Raw genomic sequence first — 15,686 nt, 5'->3', positions numbered from 1 at the left:
CCCCAAGCTTCTTCGTGGTACTCAGCATGCTTGTGATGACTTGTGCGTGGAGCTGTTTAATGCCTGTGGCCCCTCCAGACTGTAGGCTCACAAATGCAGGGACTGTCTCGTTCACTGCTGACTCCGTAGAACCTTGTAGTTTGCAGAGCAGGTACTCAAAAAGAATTGTTGAAACTCAGAATAACTTTGAGTAAACCAAAATATTCCACTAAACGGAGCTGTCCCCTTCCCTAGCCTTTTTAGAAAACACTGTGCTTAATCTTATAGGCCCACCTAAATAATTTTGGCAATTTTTTTTTCCTGTAGCAAGATTAATCTACACAATTTGGTTTCATTTGATTATGAAGATCAACACTAACTTATGATGCCACTATGCTCCTTTCATTTCACTTTATTTATCACCCTCGGGAACCTATGCTGACTGAACTATAATTTAAAATGAATAACCTTTTATTTGTAAAAGATCGAGTCATAAATAGGCAGAATCAACCCATGCTTTTATTTCCATTGCATATAAAAATTTCATATGAAGGTATTGATGTACAGTACTATCCCCATGGGCTGTAAGAGAGGCTAAGAAACCACTAAAAGAATCATCATTTGTAATGTTCACACACAATTTACCACTCTGAAAACATATCCAAAGAAATAAAATTAAAAACAACTAAAATCAGTAAGGATTTTTTTGTAATTATAGTGTCTCCTTTGTACTGTTTAAAACAAAAGTAATCAAATTCCTTTGGGCCAGGGCTGCTAAAATCTACAGTTTGTGTCAAAAAAATAAAATAAAATAATAGGAGGCTCATTTTTCCTAGAAAAAGAATCTCTCTTTCCACTAAGCCACGTGTTCCGAGGGCTGGGCAGCAGTGGCAGATTTCCACATCATCCACTGGGGATTTTTCAGTTTTCTGGAGCTGGCCATCGTGCAAGGTTAAATTCTAAAATTCTAAAGCAATATAAGTCTTGCAGAAACAAATTCTAGAGAATGGTGAATCCTTAAAACTGTGTGCTTAAAATACATGGATTGACACACATAAGAAAATTTGGTTATCTTAAAGAACTCCTCCAGGGTTAAAAATGACCCTTTCCATATTATATATTCTCTTAACATGACAGAACGCTGATGAATGAGTGACTAACCAACACGCTGATGAATTAGTAACTAACCTATGGCTCCAGTTTCAAATCAAGTTCATTTGCCTGTGTGCTCTAGAAGCCAAAACAACTTTTATAATCACTGGACAAGAATATATTTCCTCAGGAGTGTTTCAAAGTAGAAAATAATCAAATGCAACTAACTGAAGTAGCTCCTGATCAACAGATAGGGAGAACATCATCATGTACACAAGCCTGCTTCGTGTCAAGAAATACTTAGGACCTTGGATTTCAAAAAGCTCTCAGAATCGTCCAGAGGTTGCCTGTGGTTTTCTAAAATCCAGCCACTGCTGGAAACCCAATTGATTCAGAGCTTGGATGTAAAACGCCCAGCCCTAGCCCCGCCATTACCTTACTTTCAAATGCAGCAAAACGGAAGAAAATATTGGTTAAAGTTAAGGCACAGCCCTGGGACCAAAGACCTGCAGCTATGTTTTTTTAAATTTATATTTCTTTATGTATTTAATAGTTTTCTTGAATCTTCCATAAACAAGCTCTAAGGTGACAAGACTATATTACAGGAGAAAAGAAAATGTACAGGATTATGTATACACACCATTCATTCTCTCACCAAGAGTTTCCAAATATATCAACACCATCCCACGGGGGGATGATGTTTTCATAAGAACTGATAATTTACAATTAACATTACAGTATGTACATTACAATAAATACATGGTTGTAAACAGACAAACAAGACTGTATTACAGGTAAGGTCATTTGGTGAGAAAAAAATGCATGGCACGAAAAATAAATAATGCATTCAAAAATTATCATAAAGCTTTCTGTAAAATCCACTTCATTCAAGTTTTTTTTTCCCTTGTCTGCAATTTGTTCTATCTACATTTTTCTTGTGAATTTTAAGTGATGAAAAAGAAAGTAAAATTAAAACAGCATTATTGTGTTCAGTAACTTGCAAGCTGAAATGTACTGGTTTTACGCAAACTTGGACTTTTTTTTCCCCATACAGTACCCAGATATTGCATTTTCTTATGGCATTTTAGGAAATGTAAAGACACTTGTAAAAGGAAGTTCTTTTTAAAGCAGTGTATAATTCTGAAGCACACTTGGGCGAGAGAGGAGGAGGGAGAGAGAAAGAAGGGAGAGTGTAGGCAGATTGTACAATGCATTAGTCCCCGTCTCTTGCATAAGATATGCCTTTTTTACAACTTGATTGCCCATCAGTGGGTATTTTCACAACACGTGACCATTAAAAACCAACAAAATGAAAAGAAAAAAAGCCTCTCTTTTTCAGTGCAGTTATAAACCTTTTCAGGTATGGATTTGTTTGTAACATATTGCTGTTTTAATTTTTGTTTTCATTATTAAGATTCTAGGCACTCTGTGGGGGAAATACCAAGCGTTAGGGAGGGGAGAGAATGAGAATATTCTGGAAAAAGGAATAAACCCTAGATTCTCTGCCTTTTCTTCCAGACCTCCATCAGGGACAAATAAAATTAAAACAGAAACAAGTTTCTGTCAAACTTCTGTGTTCTTGTGAAATCACTTGACCAAACATAGGACATTATTTGAAAGATTACTGATTTTTACCGGGGGAGGAGGGTGGAAATCTGACAATTAGTTGATTCCTATTCTGCTCTGTATGAAAGATCAGAGCTACATAATTTTTCTATCAAAGATTCTAGGTATCACTGGATCTCAGGGGATTAAAACAGGGACTATCTTCAGCTTAGGTCATTTCCCTGCTGAGGACTTAGTTATTAGTCCCCAGAAGCCTCCTTGAGACATCCCAAATATATCTTTCTGGGTTAAAACTTCTCTGAACTGTTTCATTTACTTTCCATTTGGTCAGATACCCCCTTTGTCTCTATTTCAATTCTTGGATATCAAAGTGAAAAATGATTATTTGGGCTTCCAACTCTCTACAGAGAAAGTAAACACTTCATTAAGAGCTGAAATGGGAAGAAAGTCCAAACTAAATAAATGTCCCAAGATGCCAACTGACGGTAAATACGGGGAATTAATCTCTAAAATTGTAACACAGTTCTTGCTGCTAAATTCAGCTGAGTGATCTCTAATTTTTTATTTAGGCAGAATCTTCTTACTCAACCCAGTATTTTAAGATGGCATTATATGACCAAATATCTGTGGCAGTGGCATCATCAGCTCCTTTCCCTTAATGTATTTAAAGAAGTTCTCCTCTACAAGACGTGCTTATGGATCAATGATAACTGATGAAGCAATTGCTACAGGTTACGTGGCTGTCCATTAAGACAGAGTAGCTGCGACAGTTAAAATCACTTCTCAAGAATTTTCTTCCTTAATCCCTTGGTGAAACCATAGAAACAAAAGAGCATTAGTTGTACTGGTGTTTGTTAATATATTCTGCCAATGTTGTTAAAAATTGCCTAGCTAGCTGTTAACTTTTCTCTGCAAATCAAGAGTAACAGCTGGTCATTACAGATGACCTCATGGCAGAAATGAATGCTAACTCTAACTGGACTACCTGTTTCTTTTCATCAGTCAGAAGGGTGGTGATATATTTGACAGACCCCATCTAGTGAACGTGGAGAGGTTCAAACACACGCTAAATAATAAAGCAGCACAAGGGAAGAAAGTTTTTCTTACTCTAACTGACTTTGAAAACAATACACATGAGCATGAAATGTGCAGGTTATTACAAGGACATGCACCTGTGAAATGACGGTCTATTGACACAGCAAAAGGTTATCAGAAGACACTAAGTAGGAAAATATCTAAAAAAGACTGCCCATTTTAGCTACTGGGTGTTTATATATCTCTCACTTGCTTCAGACAACACCAACTGATGAGTGAGTGTCCATGAGGCTTAAGACACGTTAGACAGAACGCACATCAGAGTATTACTGAACGAATATTCACTTTGCACACCGTGAAGAGAAATGTCAGTGGAGAGCAACTCTGCTTATCTGAAAAGATTAAAACAAAGAGCAAAGTCAACGAAGACCTACAAAAAGGGTTTCCTGCAACATAAAGTTGGTTTTTGTTTTAAAATATGGAAGTCATTCGTATATAAAACAATGAGTCACTACAAATCAGTTAATTGCTATGAACTATAAGGTGCAAGTAAAATTCGTAAATTAGATTTATCCAGTGTAGCACAGATTTGTACTGAAAACTTGCAAGTTACTCCTTAGAAAAAAATAACCAGTGGCAGATGAAGTTCTGAACATAGTTTTTTAAATATAATACCTCAATACATTTAATAATAAAAGTAAGCTCTACAAAAAATCTGTTTTACATATCATACAAAATGTAGAGGTGAGTGCAGCTCAGTGAACCACACTATTCAGTCATGTATCAGGAAGACTTGAAATTAGAAAATTATGCGATTTCTGCGGCTCATCTTCCTCCTGGTAACAGATTCGCGCTGTGTCCTGTTCCTGACCCATTTGTTGCTTCACCCATTAGTTCACTCTGTGTAATGCCTTCTTTCTGCTGAAAATATTGCAAACAAATAAAAAGAAAAGAAACCCGAAATCGTTATCAACTTTTGGGCTGCCGGCTGAGCCACACTCCCTTGAAAACATTGTGGAGTTAATTTTCTCTGCTTCGTCAGCTCTACCAAGCTGAAATCTTGTTAACGATGCTATTCGGGAAGATGTCCCCCTCGCTCCGATGACATGGAGGTGAAAAAACTAGTTACAATATTCCTGAGCGCCAGACTGAGTAGTCAAGGTCAGTTTTGTTCAACAAACGTCCTGGCAGATGACAGTGAGGTGTGACCATGGCTGTGGCATGTGACATGCACTTTGGAAACAATTTTTCTACTTAAAAAAAAAAAAAGGCATGAAAGTCTCTGCACTGTTACGTGTCGGGAGAACGGTCCTCTGCTGCGCAGGCTTCAGGCTGGCTCTCCTCCTCTTCCCCGACGGCTTCCTCCTCCACCTGTTCGTCCAGGGGGATCTCAGTAGACTCCGAGTCCTGGGTGCAGAGAGTCTTGGAGTCACTGCAGCTAGTGTCTTCTTCCACTTGACTTCCGCTGTCCTTTTCGGTGTCGGACTCGCCATCTTCCTCTAAAGTTAGTTCAAACTGGAACTTCTCGGTCTGACCCTGCCGGCCCTCCTCCTGGTCATCAGGCGCTGGGGAGGGGCTCTGAGGAATTGTGCTCTGGTACCATTCACGATTGTCCTCCAAAGTGTCCAAAATGTCCTGGGCATCAGGATGGACGAGGTCTGCCCACGTCTCCCAGAGAGGATGAACAATATAGTCTATGAAGCCAACCTAGGTACAAAAAATGCGATTTGAGTACAGGATTTGGGGCTAAGAAACAATGGAAAGGTTAACTAAATTCCACAAATGTATCTAATTTATATATATATGATATATATCATTTACAGAAAAATATATAAAATATAACATGGTCTGCAAATATAACACTGAACAGAACACTAATAACCTTATTTTGGTAAAATAGTCACTATTCTAGGCAACAGATCATATAGAAGTGTTGTTACTCGCTGGTGAAAATTAGCTTCTAGAACTCTTAGTTCAAGAGTATGTTCGTGACGTAAAAACATCTCCAATTGTTTACATGGCAGGAATTGGACTGAGGCCTGGACTTTATTTTAGAATAGCTAATTTATAGGAAAATGCAAATAACTGAAATAATGCCATGTATTCTATATGAATTCATATAACTTTATTCACTTAAGAATTTAGATAACTGAAATAATTCCACATATATAAATATACAGCATAAATATAGTCATAAGGAATGAATATAATTTCATAAGAATATATATTTGACTATATAAATGTAAATCATTTAAGAATTAAAAGATTTTTGGCTGGGGCCGGCCCCGTGGCCGAGTGGTTAAGTTTGTGCGCTCTGCTTCGGCGGCCCAGGGTTTCACCAGTTCGGATCCTGGGCGCAGACATGGCGCTGCTCATCAGGCCATGCTGAGGCGGCACCCCACATGCCACAACCAGAAGGACCCACGACTAAAAATATACAACTATGTACTGGAAGGATTTGGGGAGAAAAAGCAGGGGGTAAAAAAAAGACTGGCAACAACTGTTAGCTCAGGTGCCAATCTTTAAAAAAGAAAAAAAAGATTTTTGGCGTATAAACACTAATGTGAAATAGAGCTTGTCAAAAACAAAGCAATTTCAAAAAAAAACAATAAAACTATGTGACGTGTATACAAAGTAATCAAATGCTCAAACTGTGGTTGTGTTCTCTCTGAAAGCTTTATGCTTCATGCCCCACCTGTGATTTTTCCACAGACGCGTTGTGCTTGTCACACATGGGACTTATCTCCATGCCCCGCTCCCTCTCCCGGTCTCCTTGGCGGAAGAACTCCTCCATGATGCGGTCCGTCCACTGGCGGTACAGCTGCAGGGGCTTTGTCGGGTTGCTCAGGTCTGCACAATGCACCATATTCTGAAGGACCTAAAATGGACGAACGCATTCTCTATTCAGCACATGCTCCTTTTTTTTATTCTTTACTAGAAATTCACATTGGATGATGGTGACACTTCAAAATACATGTAGCGTAAGATTCATTCCAAACGGCTCAACCATGATGTGTCTGTATGTGATTCGCGCTTGTATTAATAGTCCCAAATTATGCCACTTCTACCACATCTAAACATCATAGGAGAAACTGTTTACGCACACGGGTGATTAAACTCAGAGCTGCTTAGTGGTTGGTTTTACGGAATGTTAGGTGTTTTTTTAAACACATATGCAAATGAAAGGGCCAATACGATTTTATCTGGTTAATTCGCAGGATTGAGAATTTGGATAAAAATCCTGCTTATAATTACTAAAATTATAAGTTGGGAGAACAGAATCATAAATCTTATCAAAGCTAGACACACAGCAAATTCAAACGATGCTTTACCTGAATCCTATCAGAATAATTATCAAGAAGAAGAACTCCAGAACTTGTCACCTTCTTTGTTTCAACCATTGTTTTCAAATCAGCCAGGAGGTTCATGTGTTTTGACATGTCTGTTGCAAGTACCTTAAAAGACAAAGAGTATTTCATTGAGTTAAAAAGTCCAGAGGAAAAAAGTTAATGTGCACATGAAAATATTATGCAGAATGTGAGAAGAAATGGAAAGCCTGGAAGTCACCCAATAACAGTGCATGGAAATTCTTTACTACTTCTTGGGGCAGAATCTTTTCCCCTTTGCTGTCAAGTTTTCTGGAAGCTTGTATAAACATGTGCAATATACAGAAACAGGAGGCACCGGCAACCACTCTCACTATGAAAAAAAGGGACGATTTCTCCATAAATAAGACATCGCCACACGTTTTGAAGTTTTTTCCATTCCTTGGACCAGAAAGTGGTTACTAGACTAGGATGAAATGATTCAAGGCTGCTCACAGAATACTTCAGAAACAGAATATTCTGGTTGGTTTTCTCCATATGCAAGACAGATAATTCCTACCTTTGTATGTATAAAGCTTAACATTAATTAATTAAAAGCTTAAAGGATAAGTTTTTTTGAAAACCAGAGGTTTTCCCGTGTTTTGTAATCACTGGGAATAATATGCATGGAGACAAGAGTAAAGTCATGGATGTTTCTAAATGGCACTGTCACTGACAGAGATTTTTTTAATGGAAAAAATCCGTTTGAGCTATGGCCAGTGCCCTTTGCTTTTGTTAGATATCTTTCTCTGCCTGTCACCAACCAGAGGAGTTCAGAAAATAAAACTACCATGACAGGGGTGAGCTGTCCATATTCTTAACTCCAAACTGCTAGAGGTAGAAAACCTATTACAGAATATCCCTGCCAGCAGCAGGGGCAGCTTCTCAAACATAAAGGGCAACAATAGGTTTTGCAATACATGGTTTCTTTTACTTGATACTCATCTCATTCCTATTTTTTTCCAAACAACTTGCTGCGCAGTTCTCTTTTTTGCTTTTATCAGCTACTTACGATGTCAATGACCATTTTCCTTAATGATTGTCTTTGCTTTTTCGTCAAATTCTGGAAAATGTCACAGTTTTCTTCCTGAAGCAACTTAAAGCCCACAGCCAAATGATGGTTCTCCAAGACAGAAGAATCATTGTACATCAAGGCAAGTTCAGAGTCTTGAAAGAAAGACAAGAGATGGACAATGAGCAAAACCATTTATTCTAAGTTTATCTGATTCTTCATATTCTGAGATACTTTAGGTTTAGGAAGCAATTTCTCCTAAACATCTCAGCTGGCCTTACCATTATATGACAATACCTAGGAGAGAATAAACTAGCTAAACGTAACAGTGGAACGAGCACTGGAATCTTGGGAGTGAATTCTAATGCTACTGACACGTGGCAGGTCATTTCCTTCTGCGGGCCTCGCTTCCTCTTCTCTAAAGTGCAGGAAGAGTTGGAGCAGAGGATCTTGAACCTCCCCTCCAGATCCGCCATAGGGAGCGCCGTAAGCTCAGCAGAATATGACATTATTCTTAATACTTGCAACTTGTCTAGAGTACAGGTGCATGTTCCTGATAACTGCGGACTACCCGTCCCACAGTATATATAACGTAAGGACTGTGTGATTTAGGATTGTTTGTCCTCAGAGAAGGTACAAGAACAGTTTGGAATACATGAGGGATATTGGATTTGTTCATGCTCTTACTTATTTTCTTCCATAGTACAGCTTTGAAAGTTGAAGCTTTATTTGTTTTTCCACTTCCAAGTACAGTGGCAGTCACACTATACATGTACATTGCCCTTCCCGCCTGCACGTGCATGACTTCACACAGAGACAGGTGTTTGCCTGCCTACATAACTCCATGGGAAGATTCTGCTGCTCTCTCACCACTGCCCTGGACCTGTGTATTTCAGGCAGCAGGAGATCCCGTCTCTTTTCTGGTTCCAGTAAATGGCAGGCCTGGATCTATACGGTAGTCATTAAAAACAAAAAAAATTGACTGGTGCTTTATTCTGTTCCCACTTAAGTCATTGTAAAGACTAAAAGTAAGTGTATTTGATTTTTTTTTCTGGCTAATGCATGGAAAATATGTTTGGAAATATATATTCTTTTCTAAGAAAGAAATACCCAGTACTGCTCAATGACTATTTAAAGGAGCTAGGGAGGAGGAGAGAGCTCGAAGGTCTGTTTCTACTGTGAAATCCCATGATTTGATCAGTACTATAGAAATAGAAATTTACACACATAAGTTTTTGCTCCCAAACTACAGGAACAGAGGTGTCTGGAGTACCACAGAGTGGATGTGTAAGGTATTGTTGTCTTTTGTGTTTGTTTTAAATAAAGCAATAGTGTTCACTTTTAAAATGGTGGTATCTGGTCAAGTCTTACTTTTCAATAGTCTAGAAAAACCACTAACTGTAACATTTATCTATAGATAGTTAAACATACAGAAATAAAAGCTTTTATACTATATAGGATCTTAGCAAATATTGTTTCTATAGTAGAATCATGTTAAATAAATGTCTATTGAAAGGAAGGCATGTTTTCTGACTGGAGAAATAATGCCCAATTAATCTATTAGGGTTCTTCTCAGGGAGTAAATATGCATGTAGATAAGGGGCATTAATGGAGGACCTGAGTCAGGCTTACAAAAACCCAGATTGGTTTATATGACACGTAAAGAAAGATGAAAGAAATTAAGACTATTGTGCCTGCAGAAAACAAGATGAGAAGCTGTTACTTTAAGAAAGAGGCTGAGCCATGGTATGCGTGTTACAACAAAGCGTCTGAGTTCTACTCGAAGTAAGGGTGGCCTTTCATGCAGGGCTTGTCCGAGAGCCCTAGCCAAGCCTGCCTTGGAAGGGATGAACTCTTCACATTCAGTTAGGGTCCACACAGGCCAGAAAGGCCATGACACAAATCCTTACTGCACGAGTGGCCTCTCCAATCTTGGGGACTGTTACAGGGAGGCGGTGGTGACTACTGATTTTTAAATGAACAAATGTTAGCAACTGAATCTCAGGATAGTCATTTCACTTTCTACTTTTCTTTGGGACTGAAGGAATGTGGCCACATCTAAGTGGGGGAAGTAAGATTCTGCAGCTCCTCAGTAGATTTTCCCCAAAGACGGTGATCCAGGACTTCAGCAGAGATTCCCTGAAGGTTCAGGAATAATCAGAAAGTTGCCTTCAAACTTTGCTCCAAGGTACAGTAGCACAGAGGAGGAGAAAGAATAGTTTATACAAAATTTCTATTGAAACCCTCTCATCTTCAAGGCCCGAACAAGTTACCTCACCCAGGAAGCCTTTCTGGATTACCCCAGCCAGAACTGTTCACTTTCTCCTATAAACTTCTATATACTTTGTACCACTCATTTGGCATTGATCACATTCCACCTTATCTGTCATTATCTCCGTACAAATCTTAACAGTCCCTCCCAAAGACCTCCCAACCCACTCAGAGACTTAAGACCCTGTATACATTTAAAAGTAATTCATTTAATGTGCTTGGTTGTCTGGTTTCTTCTGGGCACTTCTAAACAAAACATTTCTTCCTTGAAATGGGGAAGGGAAGTAGTGGTTTTAACTTAATATCCAGTTGCCAAGGACAAAGGATTAAAATTGCTTGGCTACTCCCTCAGTTCATCCACTCTCTGTGCCCTTAACCTGCATTATTTCTCTCCACTGAACTATAGCCATCTCATGTCACATATTCACATGTCACTGTCTGTCTCTTCTAGCAGAATGCAAGCTCTTCAGAGCCAGGGCACTGTCTCCTTCACCCAGGCATTCCTAGCGTCTAGAGAAATGTTTGGCACAGAGTAGGCGCTTGATTTTTTGCTGAATAAAATAATGATATCTGTACTATTTCTACACTGATAAAACTAAATTTGATAAAAATGAATTTATCCTGATTTTGAAAATGTTAGATTCATACAGAAAAATAACATTGTATATGTAACCCACAAATATAGCGATGAAAGCTTATTTTAAAATAAGACTAGAGAAACACAAAAGTCTATGCAATGATAGCTAGATCTGCCTCCACTTTAACACAGTCATGTGCCACATAAAGACACTTCGGTCAATGACGGACAGACCGCATATAAGATGCTGGTCCCACAAGATTAGCATATAGCCTAGTTGTATAATAGACTATAGCATGTAGGTTTGTAAGTACACTCTATGATGTTTGTACAAAGATGAAATTACCTAACAATGCGTTTCTCAGAACGTGTCCCCATTGTTAAGCGATGCATGACTGTATAATGAAATGCCTCTGCTCTTGGAAATCAAAAGGCACATACATGCTTTGCACACGTGACTAATATGAGTAAATCTTTCTCCCTAAAACTTAGGCGTCATTGCTTTAAACAAAAATTACTCGTTTTCCAAGTAATCCTTAATGATATATGTATTTTGTACTTTTGATACCGCTTTGTTTCAGAAAACAATGCTGTGAAGTTAAATGCTTTTCTTATAATAAATTTTTGAATATAACGTGCTGGAGGGTGTTTAAGTTGCTATTTACCTTTTTTAGATTTATTTACAAGCACTGTCCTTGAAAGAGACTTACGCAGCTTCCTACCTGGAATGTCAACATCTTTGAATCCTATTCAGACTCCCTCTTAGCCCTAAATCATTTATAAAAGCTTAATCAGCCCTGCCAAGTAGAAATGATCTCTCTGTTTTCAAAACCTACAGTACGTTTACACTGAGTGTATCATTAGTATCAAAGCATTTGGTGTCTAAAACTAACACAAGTGATATGATTAATGGGAACTATCATCACAGCTAAGCAGCAGTCGCATAACTGGACTGGGAATCAGCCAGGCGAGCCCCAGTGCCCCTCTCCCAGAGGGCCCACACAACTCGCTGAGCCTCTGTAGCCCCCTTACAACAGGACTGGGGCCTCCTAACTATGGGCTTACACATTTGATGGTTAGAAGTCTTTAGACCGCTTTATTACAAGAAGCACAGACTCGACCTTTGGCTTTGGACAAGTCGACAGCACCAGCTCGAAGGTAAGAGCTGAGAGTGTGCTAGTCTGAGCTGCCGATGCTCACTCAATCCATGAAAGAAAGAGAAAACACAAACTTGATGTTTATAAAAACACGGTTTACTGCAAACTAAAAATAATCACATAATTTTGATAAAGTATTTCACAAAGCTATTTATTACAAGTTTACAAGTTATTAGAGGTCCTTTACAGTATGCTATGAAGTTAAAGCTTATTTGTGTTACTGGCTACTAAGCCTCTTCTGTGTCCTGAAATAAAATGCTTGCTGGCATGATCCCTGGTCAAAAGTGAACTAAGGCAGTAATTCTCATTATGCCCTGGGACTCTGATCAACCCTGGGACACTTTCATGTACCAGATGATGATGCTGATTCATCCTCTCGGGAATAACACAATCTCATCGCACCCCACCCTCAAGAAAACATGAGCAATCCAAAGCTGCTCTGGGAACTATTAACCTCCCAGTGCTGCTGAGGACCCACAGAAAGATCATCATCACAGCAGCCCTGATGACAAAGAACTTTCAGAAGCAGGATTAGTTATCCTTCCACCCGAGGCAGGTCATCAGCAAAACGACCTTAAACAGATATCCTTGGCCACTGTCCTTGTATTTATAATTATCCCCTAAATTTCTCCATTATCTATCTTAGCGGGTCCCAACTTGGAGGGCATCATATTCATTTGTGGACTAAGGCCTTGCTAGTTTAAATTTCAGACTCCATGGGTACCCTGAGGGGTCTCCAGTACCAGCCTATTTGCCCTTAAAGGGTCCACAAGAAAGAATGATGGAGCTGCTCCTCATTTTTCTTAAAAAATTTATCAGAGTACTCCAACGTTTTAATTTTTCTCTAATCTAGTCTTAATTCTAATGTTATAAGGGCACATGCAATACTGTATATAATAGGATACGAGGAAAACACACTCGTCTGAATTTTTGGAGTTATTAATTTAAAGAAGAAAATGCATATCTTTCTTAAAGGCAAAAATTAAAACAAAAATTTATGTATTTGTTGAAAATCTATAAAATTAGGAGCATATCATGTCATGCCTAAATATCAAAATAATAAATCAGGCCAGGCTAACAAAAAGCGCCAGAGCACACTGTAGCATATGGTCTCCCGCTCTTCTCAGAAAGGACGCAGTCAACCCTCACCACTGATACAGCATAAAACTATGTTGCTGCATCTAATCTGTTACTATTCATGTATTAATATTTAGTAAGGCTTTGATGACTCCCGAAAGCACCCCATTATAAGTTCTTGGAAGACAGATGGAACATGAAATGTTATCCTGTCTAATCCTGGATAAATAAGTTCATAAACCAAACTTCTAAAATGTACTTGACTAACCACACATGTCAGGAAATCCAGGACTTTCCCAATCCTCCTACTCTACGTGAGTGAGCCACTAAAGTACATGTCGTCATAGGGTAGTCCAGAGGCTATTAAAAGATCTAAAAATAAATCTAAATAATCCTAAAGATCTGAGTTAAATCTCTCAAAGCCAAGCTACATTTAAACTCTCTCTTTAAATCTGGCGGTGGCAAAAAATGTAGGAAATGAATGGTGACTGCACAGAGACCACTAGAGCTAGATTGCTACAGGGCGTGAGAAGGCCCTGTCCACCAACTCATGGCAAAAAAAGAAAGGCAGACTCTCAACAGATACAGAAAAAAATTTAACAACTTTGCATTTTATTTTTTTGTATATAAAAGCCAATTTATAACATTAATCTACCATAGTGGAAGAAAATAAATAACAGTTCATTTAAATCATTTACCAGTTAACTTCAAGTAACAGAAGAGCAGAATTTCTGTAACACGTACCCTCTCTGCAAAGGCACAGCTCATGCACCACCTAAACATTCCCTACAGAGGGGTCCTGTGCAGCTGGGTGTCAGGGATGCCCCACGCTAAACAGTCTCCAACACTCCTTCTATTTCCAAATTTAGCGATGACTTCTTATTTGATGAAATGTCACCAGTGAGAAAAAATTTAACAGTTAAAAATATTGAATAAAAGAGAAATAAAAAGAGATAATAAGTAAAAGAGAAGTTCCTATTGCTCTCAGTAGGAGATTTAAAAAGGAAAGAGCAGAGCCGGGCACGGTGGTGGAGGGGAAGGGTAGTTACGGCCTCTGAAGAGGATTAAATGACAACCTACCTAAAGTCAGGAAGGTTTAACAATAATGCTGACTTTTTCTTTTTTTATTTAAAATTTTAGGGGCAATGTAACTATTTAAACCTTTCTGCAGACTTTCACTTTTGGATTGCCCTTGTTTATTAACATGGCAATGCATTATTTCTAGAGAAGTACTGGAAGGCATGTTTTTCCAAACATCACAGGTCTCAGGGGATAGAACAGTTTTTAGAGCTAAATTACATTAACATCCATTCTCACTAAAATATTATGTTTACACATCTCAAACAAACATCATGGCTCTGGAAACACCCTAACTTTATAAAGACCTTCACTCATTCTAAGACGTACAGCGGAGAATTTTTTTCTGCAAAAATAAACTTCACTTACTTGTATTGATCAGAAACTGATTTGACACACCAGGATGATCTACATCATGTATTGCACTAGCAAAAATTGCTGCAAGAATCTCCAAATCTGTAAACACAGCCTGGAAAATCAGACAATATAGATAACATTACTCTTCTATAATAACAAATTAAAGGTATATACAAATGGGAAATTACTGCCTGGAATTTGATGGAAAACAAAATGAAGCTTCAAAATATATTATCATAATGTATCAAGAAGGGAGATAATGAGTTATTCATGAACCTTTTAAGTGCAATTTTAGAGAAAATATTTTACCTAATTTAATTATAACTCACGATCAAACCTTTTTCATTGGTTATATTTTAAAAAATATTACAAAAGGAGTGTCTAAAATTCTTTTAAAGAAAATAATGGCTTATTTTAAAAGTACTTATGTTTAAGTATATTTGAAAAATGTACATAAAATTAACAACATGAGCAATTCTTTTCTTTTCTTCCATTCAAACTAGGGACTCTCAACCTCAGCAGAATTGACATTTGGGGCCAGATAACTCTCTGTTGTGAGAGGCTATCTGGTGCACTGAAGAATTTTCAGCAGGATCCCTGGCCTCTACCTAAAAGAAGCCAGTACCTCCCAGTTGTGAGGGACAAAAATGTCTGCACATGTTGCCAAATGTCTCTGTGAGGGTGGGAGCAGGGAGGAGGAAAAGAGAGGAACCTTTCCCAGTTGAGAACCACTCACTCGGATGATGAGGGATTAACACAATTTCCTAATGAAAACAAAATGAACCATAAAATATATTATTAGCAAAAGAGAATCTTTCCCCCAAGCAATTAAGGAAATAAACTGCTTCAATAAACATTTAATGGAACAACTTCTTAGGACTCGGTAAAATTAAAGAAATGTTTCCTTCTAATAAATTCTACAAAAAATATCAATCCTTTGCTTATATTTTATAAAATAATCATCCTTTGAACTGTACATGCAAAAGCCATCAGACTAAATTCCAAAAAAGCTAAGTAACCAAAACTGAGTAAGCCAGGTGTGCTTTTGGAATATCCTACTAGATCATTTCAAAGAAGCAGTATCATAAACAGATGAATCCATAAATCTTTGATCAACTTTC

At 38.1% G+C, this 15,686-nt stretch overlaps 1 protein-coding gene across 29 annotated transcripts in view; it reads right to left on the bottom strand.

Annotated features, from left to right (window-relative positions):
- Positions 1 to 476: 476 nt before the first annotated feature.
- PDE4D (phosphodiesterase 4D) overlaps positions 477 to 15,686 on the bottom strand; it is a 1,371,041-nt gene continuing 1,355,831 nt past the window's right edge. For 28 of the 29 annotated variants that reach the window (XM_070245831.1, XM_070245829.1, XM_023625252.2 and 25 more), the window contains 5 exons: positions 14,578 to 14,677; positions 8,050 to 8,204; positions 7,005 to 7,127; positions 6,368 to 6,550; positions 477 to 5,379 (listed from right to left, as the gene is read on the bottom strand). In XM_070245831.1, coding sequence (XP_070101932.1) covers positions 4,963 to 5,379; positions 6,368 to 6,550; positions 7,005 to 7,127; positions 8,050 to 8,204; positions 14,578 to 14,677 — 978 coding nt within the window. In that variant the 3' untranslated portion in view covers positions 477 to 4,962. 29 annotated transcript variants of the gene reach the window in all.

This window comes from Equus caballus, chromosome 21 (genome assembly GCF_041296265.1).
Source record: "Equus caballus isolate H_3958 breed thoroughbred chromosome 21, TB-T2T, whole genome shotgun sequence".
Classification (NCBI taxonomy): domain Eukaryota; kingdom Metazoa; phylum Chordata; class Mammalia; order Perissodactyla; family Equidae; genus Equus; species Equus caballus.
This window is presented reverse-complemented; position numbering and strand designations above follow the sequence as displayed.